The sequence below is a fragment of the Diorhabda carinulata genome, chromosome 4 (genome assembly GCF_026250575.1).
Source record: "Diorhabda carinulata isolate Delta chromosome 4, icDioCari1.1, whole genome shotgun sequence".
NCBI classification, from domain to species: domain Eukaryota; kingdom Metazoa; phylum Arthropoda; class Insecta; order Coleoptera; family Chrysomelidae; genus Diorhabda; species Diorhabda carinulata.
Window position 1 is genome coordinate 21353299 of NC_079463.1, and position 9540 is coordinate 21362838.

A 9540-nucleotide genomic window follows, 5' to 3' on the forward strand; every position below is an offset into this window, starting at 1 on the left:
CTATATTGCCAATAGGTGGCTTCAAAATAAACGTAAGAGGAAAATAGTTATTTCATTATAATTGATTTCAATTTATTCTTTTTTGTGGGAACAACGTATATTTAATTATAATTCAAATATATTTCTTATTGATTCGTAAATATTTTTTCCATCTCATATGTATATATTACGAGTTTAGATACCTCGAGAAAGATGGCGCTGGTTTCGATATAGATCTTTTGAAATTTTTCATAATCATTTACTTATTAACTAATTTTTTATCCAACGATATTCCATCTCAAATTTTTCTTATTTTCCATTTGAGAAATATACTTTTTCTTAATTATTGGAAACTATTTTAGAATTGAGTAGGAAACTGTAAAAAAATTGAATTTACTAGTTTGCTACATTTACCACAGATGGCTTAAGGTGGAAGGAAATTAATTATTTCACTATCAATTTCAATTTATTCTTTTTTGTGAGAACAACGTATATCTAATTACGATTCAAATATATTTCTTATTGATTCGTAAATAATTTTTCCATCTTATATGTACATATTATCAGTTTAGATATCTCGAGAAAGATGGCGGTTTCGATATAGATCTTTTAAAATTTTTCATAATCATTTCAAATTTCAAGTTCTCCTTATTTTCAAGTTAAAAAATTTTTATACGGGTTATTTCAAAAGTATATGAAATCGTCCTCTATTAATAGAAAAGTGTATTTGAAAAAATAGTTATTGCAACCATTGTTTTTTAATCAGAATATATTTTATAAATTTTTGTTAGATCTAATACAGGGTGATTCAAAGAAGGAAACTTTTTCATAGAATTGTTAGAAATTATTTCAATTTGGGAAATTATTTGGGAAAGAAAAAAAAGTAAAGACACACAATGTATTTAAATACGATTTATTGGACCACACAAACAATCGTGATAAATTTGAGTCTTTATTTATATCTACACTGAGAAAAAATTATTTTACATGTGTATAAATAAACGTTTATAAACAAACGTTTATTTTAGTGAAAATTACTGTACGTGGAGCAACATTCGAGGATATTACCGCTCTTCAAGCTCTAAAAATTGAGCGGCTCAATATATCCATTCGAAGAACGAACATTCGATAAATGAAAAATAGAAAAAATATTATACCGTCTCTTATTCGTCAACTGTTTAGATAAATATTTTACAAAATATACCATCTAGAAAGACTAGGTGGCGCACCTTTCGTTTTTTATACATTTCGGGAGATAAGAGCACTTTCATAGGGCAGATTTTAACGAAAATTATATCGAGAATGATAATAAAAAGAAAAAACACGTTAAAAAAACAACGAAAAACAAAGTTGATCTTTACCTATATGAATAAGCAGTTATTGAAGACTCATGATGTTCTACAATGTTCTAGACCGTTCTGGATTCGAAGAAACTGCAAGAATACTCAATAAAGAATGGAATTATGAATGAATATGCGAAGAAAAGATAGTGGTGTCAAATTTGACGTTATATTTTAACGTGTTTTCAATATTATCATTTTCGCATAATTTCTACAACGGCGACTTCAAATCTATATAAAAACAGAAATTTATAGATATAGACGAAATAGTTTGTAACAAAAATCTAATTGGAACATGACTGTATAACAAGAACTTTGAGAACTTGTTGAAATTACTGCAATAAATTTGAAAATAATTGAATTGCAAGGTATAAAACTTTTATTGTTTGTAATCGTAAAGATGCATAACCGTGTTTTAGATTCAAATAAATCAAATATTTATATGTTTTCAATCTAAATCCAATCGTATGAAAATCAATTTTTATTTGATTTGAAATTCCGTTTATTTTATTTCACTATTATGACTAAAAAGGTCCCTATCATTTTTCACCTTGCATTAGTACTATAAATTCGAACAAAAACAATATTCTTGGTAATTAGTACGAAAAGTATGTTTCATCCAATAAAAATAATCTGAAATAATCTCAATCTACAACCAATCGTATCAAAACAAATTTTTTTAAGAATTTATTCCGTTTTGTTTCACTGTTATGGTACAAACGACTAAAAGTGTCTTACATTAATGACTTGGGATAGGAAATTTGAAAAAAAAAACAAAACTCCTGTCACGTTAAAAGGAAAATTTTGGAAAAAAAACATTTTCAATTCATGTTTTGTTAGTATGAGAGCTTCCAAAAAAAATTAAGCTCATGCTATTTTTATATTAATAGAGAAGCTTTAAAGAAAAATAAAATACAGTCAATAATTAACTTATTAAATTATTTGCTGTTAGTACAGGAGCTTTTGGAAGAAAACAGCTCAAGTCAGGTCATTAGTACGGAAGCTTAGGTTAGATCAAGTGATAATACGGAGGAATTCACAAAAATTAGAAAAACGGGTTATTAGCAAAGGAATCTCAAATAAAAACGAAGACTTGAACTAAGTTATTACTTATTAGTATGGAAAATTTAGAGAAAAATCAAATTCAGACACTTGTGATTAGTACAGAAGTTTCGGAGAAAAATATATGTCAAATCACGTGCCATTTGGGAGCGAAAAATAAAAAAACACAAGTTTTGATTCGATCATTATTAGTACAAGAAAATTACGTCCCAATCAAGAGTAATTAGTAGGGAAGCTTCAGGGAAAAACACAGTCAAATCAAATATTGTTAGTTCGGGAGCTTATAAGATAAATTAAATCGAATAATTTGTTTTTAGTATGGAAAATTTGAGGAAAAATAAAATTCATACATTTGTCGTTAGTACGGGAGGTTCAGAGAAAAATATATATATCAAATAACGTGCCATTTAGTACAGAAAACTCAAGGAAAAAACACAAATTTGTATTCGATTAACGTAAACACGAGTTATCAAGCTGAATCACTAATTATTAGTCCGGAAGCTTCGTAAAAAAACAACGTTCGAACAAACGCTGTTAATATGGGAGCTTCCAATATTAAAATCGTTTTTTTTTCCTGAAACAAACGAGTTTTAAATGTCAAAGTTAAATACCCTGCAATCAAATAACTTTTTTCGAGTATAAATGTTTTAGGAACAAACTTAGATCAACAATTTATATCCTAGAATTTCTCAAATCATTCGCTAATCTACAATAGACTGTACCAGAAGCCGAAATTGCGCTCAAACTATTTTTTTTAGGAAAATATCGAAGTATTCTAAGCGAGGTGCAATTGAATCTCTTAAGCAGGCTAATATCATTGACTTCATCGAACATCTACCGGATTTACTTCAGTGCAAAGTGTTTGTGACGGTTTTTCGAATAAACCGGTCACTGCATGTTATGCTTATCATATCATCAGTATTAATTTGAAAAATTCGTTTTTTTAATTACTCGATGATGATAATTGATATTCGATTATATCTAATTTACGTGGATGGGTGATAAATTATTTTTAAAAAAATAAGAAATTTCATTCTATAATAGAAAATAGTGTCGACAATTGAAAATGGAGAAAAATTAGAATAAAACGGGTAAAAGTACGGAAATCGAAAAGAAAAAATAAATTTTTTAACACGAAAAAAATTCTGATATTCAAAAAACGATGAAAAGATGAGAAAATTGAAAACTTTCGAAAATTTTCAATAAAAAAATCAGGTACCCGGAATTGTACGTCGTTTTTTTATATATAAATAGCGGAAGATAAAAGAAAACCTGAAAGAGTATCAAAAAGTGCACGGAAAAACTGAAGAAACTGAAAAAATAGCCGAAGAGTGAAAAGAAAAGCTGAACGGACTGAAATGATATCAAAAAGTGCATGGAAAAACTGAAGGGACTGAAAAAATATCGAAATTTTAATGGAAAAACAAAAAGGGCTGAAAAATAGCAAAAATTGCATGAGAAAACTGAAGAAACTGAAAAAATAGCGTAAAGTTCAATGAAAAGCTGAACGGACTGAAATAATCAAAAAGTGCTTGAAAAAACTGAGGGGATTGAAAAATACCGAAAATTGAATGGTAAAACGGAAAGGGCTGAAAAAATAGCCAAAAACGTGCGTAGAAATAATGAAAGGACTGAAAAATGCCGAAAATTTAATGGAAAAAAGGGTAAAGGCTGGAAAAATAGCGAAAAGTGCGTGGAACAAACTGAATGAAAAATCTAAATAACCGAATTATAATTTCAAAAACTAAAAAATTAAAATTTCTTGTTTTTTAACCATATTTTCTCGCAATTTCTCATTTTTTTTAACAATTTTGGAACGAAAAACTTCTTTCCTCGTAGTTTTACCAGGTTCGTACCGTAATTTTTCGCCATTTTCAAGTTTTCAACTATTGTGACTCATATAATGATAATTATCAAGAATTTTTTTAAAAAATGCAAATATAAAAACGAATCAATACCATGATAAATGAGATACCAAGTTTTCGAAAAAAAAAAAAATTCGAGATGGTTTATTTTTACATTGAATAATTCCTATAATATCGGATCGTTAAGATCATCGTGTAATTTTTTTAATAAAATATGAAATTAAAAAGAAAAAATGGAAATATTCTTAACATATATCACATAAAAGAAAGTTTAAATCATACAAATGGTATATAATGAAGAAAATCAAGTCGTGAAGGTGGTGAAAATTGGTCTGTATTTATACAAAAGAAAAATAATTAAAATTTTCAAAATTAGAAAAACTTTACGAATATTTTTGGAATAACTACCAATGCTATAAAAAAAAAGTAAATTTAAAATCTTGAAATAACTTTTTTTGTCAAAAATTACGGCATTTGAGATATTTTTAACAATGATTTGTTAATTTTTCAATTTTTTTTAATGTCTGCTATTAAATTGATCAGAAAACGTCAAACGACTGAGATAATCCAATAAATTTTCACAAGTTCCTTAAAAAAAAATGAAAATGTCTGCCACTAAAATTATTAGAAGACATCTAAAAAACGACAATCGGCAATAACTTGGAAAATTCAAGAAATTTTCACAGTATCCTTAAAAATTTGAAAATGACTGCCACTACATTGACCGGGAAACGTCAAAAAACTACATTCAGCACTATTTCTTTTAAAAAAATTCTAATCCATTTCCCATTTTCCTCAAAAATACAGCCAATAAATTAATTTAGCGACATTACAGAATTAATTAGTTAAAGGGCACAAAGAGAAAAAAAGTCAGAGTGAAATATTCAAATTTTTAGTGGTTAATAAAAAATTTTTCCAATTTCCTTGTAAACATTTCCAATAAATATCAATTTAAGGATGTAAAAGAATGAGTCTGTTCAGATCTATAATGTCTGCCAGTAAATCAATCTCAGGACGTTAGAAAAAGAAACTATACAGATTTTTAGTGTATACGAAGAAAATCTAACGAATTTTCTTACTGGCTTTGAAAAAAATGCCAAAATATCAATTAAGTGAGGTTAAAAAATGATTTTGTTCAGATCTAAAGTATGTATCAAGAAAATCCTCTGAATTTCCCCAGTTTCCATATGTCTGCTAATAAATCAATTTAAAGACGATAGAAAATACAACCATATAGATTTTCAGTTGATACTGAGGAAAACCAAGGAATTTTCAGACTTTTTTTTCTTTGAAAGAAATGCCAATATATTAATAAAGCGAGGTGAAAAACTGATTTTGTTCGGATCTACAGAATGTCAGTCAAGAAAATTCTCTTGAATTTTCCACTTTTCTTGCAAAGTGTGCCAATAAATCAATATAAACATATCAGAAAATGAGACGTCATAAATTTTCAGTGGAATATCAAGAAAATCCAAGAGTTTTACTACTTTTCTCGAAAAGACCGCCAATAAATTAATTCGCGAACATCAAAGAATTAGTCAACATACATGTTGAGATCAACAGTATATATCATTAAAATTCTAATAATTTTCATACTTTGACCAAGTCAATACGCCACTCCTCGTAATACATTGAATAATTCTCCACATAAACTTGAATAACAACAGATAAAGTTTATTTACTCGAGACAGCAGCTGCACAATTTAAAAAAATATTATCAACAAGCCAACGATTTCCTTTGGATATAAACTCGTTTCTCCAAACTGGAAATCTAATATCAACAAAAAAATATATTAAAAGATTTTAAAAAATCGAGAAATTAGATCAAACCTAAACATAATTCATCAAAAATATTCGTAAGTATAGACCAGTTTTCAACACATTCACAATAACATATTAAACATTTTAAATATTAAGAGTTAAACTGTCATGGGGTTATAGAGTATGATAATTAACTTCGATGCGAGCCTTGTAGAATTTGAAGGCTACAAAACCTATGGCGACCAATCCTAACGCCAATACTATACCTCCAATGAAACTCGGTCCATCAAAACTGAAAGAAAAAAATATCAAGTGTATACATATTTCTACTTATACCTCGAGATTATGAACGTGCAATAAGTTTTCGATGTAAGAGTCTCATCAGCATACACTTTTTTCTACAGAAAATGATATAAAAAGCTTCGAAGTGTTTACAAAAAATTCTTAATAAATTTTTTACTATCACCTGTATATATTTCAAAGTAATAACAAATTAACAAATTCTTACTTTTTTAATGGAAATAAAGCTACTGTAAAAATATTTACTATCTTATACACCCCTGAAAGAACAAAATTACAAATTTTTGGTTCATGTTTTTGATATTTGACTCTCATCAGCACATGCTTTTTTGTTTGAGGTACAGAAAATGACATAATAAGCTTCAAACAGTTTTTTAATAAAAATTAAGCTACTGTAGAAATATTTACAGTCTGATACACTCCTGAAGGAACAAAATTACAAATTTTTGGTTCATATTTTTGATATTTGAGTCTTAACAGCACATGTCTTTTTGTTCGTGGTATAAAAAATAACATAATAAACTTCGAGGTATTTCCAAGCAATGTTTGGTGAATTAATTTTACTACCACCTGTATATATTTAAAAGTAATAATAAATAAACAAAGACTAACAGTTTTTTTAATAAAACTTAATTTACTGTAGAAATATTTACAGTCTGATACACTTCTGAAGGAACCAAATTACAAATTTTTGGTTCATATTTTTGATATTCGTGTCTCATCATGTTTTTAAGTTTGTGGTAAAGAAAACGACATAATGAGCTTCGAGGCTTTTCCAATTATAATGGTAAAAAAATCTCATTGGCCAACTGCTTCCGCTATTTCATATTCACATTTAGAACCCCCATTATTTTTGAGTTTCCCCTTGTAAATTCTAATGGAAATATTTGACAGTTTAGTTATTTAATAACCTCACTGACTCAACTGACGAGTCTATAATTATTTTTAAACAAATAATTTTTTGTTTGCCTTTTTTCTTGTTGATAAGTGAAACATGATTTTAAAGTATAAACAAAGACTATCTGTTTCCTGTTTATTGAACTATTTATTTATTATCACCTTGGAATTAACGGCTTTGTTAGTAATTCAAATAACAGTAAAAAAACATTAGATTGATATTTCCAACTTTTGCATCTTAACCTTGAACTTAGGATAGTTCATCAATTTATGACTAAAATTGATGAAACATTATGGGAGGTATTAGTCAAATTGAATTGTCAATTAAAAAAATATATACAGGGTGCATCACTAAAATACATACATATATAAAAATTTAAATAAATAATATCAAACTTGAAACTACAGCATATTTACTAACCTTCGATGATGTCCAGGTTCTGGACTTGCTGTCGACGTCGAAACAGGTGCCTTAGTTGAAGAACTGGGTGTCACACTTGAAGTAGAAGGCTTAGTAGGTACCAAGGTTGTAGTTGTGGAAGAAGCAGTAGTAGATGTTGAATTAGGTGACACAGTTGTAGTGTTGGGTGACTTAGTAGTGGTAACAGCGGTAGTTGTAATATTGGTTCCATTGGATGTGGTAGTAATAATAGGAGAACTTGTAGTGCTATTTTGTTGATCAGGTTCCGCTAAAACCCAATTTGGTAATAAATATTGCTTTTAAATAAATATAAGTCATAAAAAATTAACTTTTCATATAAAAATTACATCAAACCGAAAATATCATTCATAAATGTGAAACTCAACCTCAAATATCACTATTTTGATTCTGCATAATGGATAATGTTTAATTTTATACTATTGAGGTCCCCTCATTTTTCAACTATGGAAAATAGAGAAATCCACATTTTTCAATTATTATTGAAGACGTACTGGATGGTCAACTAAATACGGCCGTCGATCATATCTCATAGAATTACTCTGAACCTATAATCGATGATGAACTTCACAAAAGACTGAAGAATCTGTTGTTGGCGATTTTTTAGAATTAAATGATAAGAAAATTCCTCATTGACAATTTATATCAGCACCAAATACTTATTTGAACTGGGCTGACTGAAATGAACTGTCTATAACTGATTAGATGATGCTGCATAACTTGAGGGACAAAGCCTTTTCTTGATCAATTAATAGAATCCTCCAGATCGAACATTTTAATGTCCTTCTGGTAAAAAACTCAAAAGAGATTATGATGAAGCTATGCCTTAATAAAATACTGGGAAGAATTAAAAAATATAAAAGAAAATGCACTGCAGCACCACTGACAATCAAATTCTTCGAAAATCATACCCAAACACAGTGGGAAAGCATCCTGTACCAAATATCGTCATATTACTATTCAAACTTCATGATTCATTATTCAAATATCCTGAATTTTCAACTAGTGGCATTTAAAATTCACAATACTTTTCACTAAGAAGCTTTTGTGAGAAATAAATCGTTACGATAAGATATACAACACCAAAAGTGATCGAATTAATGATAAACTAATATTTCCCATGGAGAAAAAAGTAATTTCTAAAATGTTAATAAAAGGAATGTAGATTATATTTTCAAGTATTAAAAAACATAATAATTTGTAAATGAGCATGTTACACCCCTTTTTGACCATAAATACCCACATATTAATCAATAGTTCAAATATAAAAACATTTAATGTTAATTTAAGGCCAAAATATTTTCAACAAGAGTCAATATAAATCTGAATTTTTACAATATACTTACGTTGGACATCTATGGTATGAGGAATTTTTTCAGTATGGTCATTGATTGTAATGGTATCATTAGATCCGGCGATAGATTTATCTAAAACTATAACTTTTAAAAAAATTGGAATACTTACCCAAATTACCTTACCTTGATTAGAAAAAGTTAAACTTAATAAAACTAACAAGACTGGTAACACACAATTCATATTTAAAAATAGATTATATTTAATTTTCCTCAGACTAGAAATATACTAAATGATTATTTTTCTTTGGAATATATTCAGTTATCTAATTAGTATTGATAAGGTAATATAAAATCACAGCACAAGTTGTTAATTATAAATTACAACAGACAATGAACGAAATCACCAAAAAATAATGACGCTTCTCAAATCTTTTTATCTACAGTATTTTACAGAACCAAAGTATACGTACTGCCATAACTGTCAATTAAATATACAAATTTCTGTCGCTAATGTCAATACATAGAAGTGCGTTCGAGAAATATTTGAGTAGGAATTTCTGGAACCGTTGGTAATATTTATTATGAAATCAGTGTTTATCCTC

At 28.0% G+C, this 9540-nt stretch overlaps 1 protein-coding gene across 1 annotated transcript; it reads right to left on the reverse strand.

The window, feature by feature from the left end:
- Positions 1–876: 876 nt before the first annotated feature.
- Positions 877–9478, reverse strand: LOC130892532 (porimin-like). The gene is made up of 4 exons (XM_057797987.1): positions 9122–9478; positions 8990–9070; positions 7626–7893; positions 877–6299 (listed from the first exon to the last, which is right to left on the reverse strand). The coding sequence occupies exons 1-4, from the start codon at positions 9177–9179 to the stop codon at positions 6182–6184; spliced, it is 525 nt and encodes a 174-aa protein (XP_057653970.1). The 5' UTR covers positions 9180–9478; the 3' UTR covers positions 877–6181.
- Between the last annotated feature and the right edge of the window lie 62 nt (positions 9479–9540).

Coding starts and splice junctions, on each gene's coding strand:
- LOC130892532 (XM_057797987.1), bottom strand. CDS start 9,179: ATGAATTGTGTGTTACCAGTCTTGTTAGTTTTATTAAGTTTAACTTTT. Junction 9,071..9,121: donor TTTAACTTTTTCTAATCAAG/GTAAGGTAATTT, acceptor TTATAGTTTTAG/ATAAATCTATCGCCGGATCT. Junction 6,300..7,625: donor GAACCTGGACATCATCGAAG/GTTAGTAAATAT, acceptor TTTTTCTTTCAG/TTTTGATGGACCGAGTTTCA.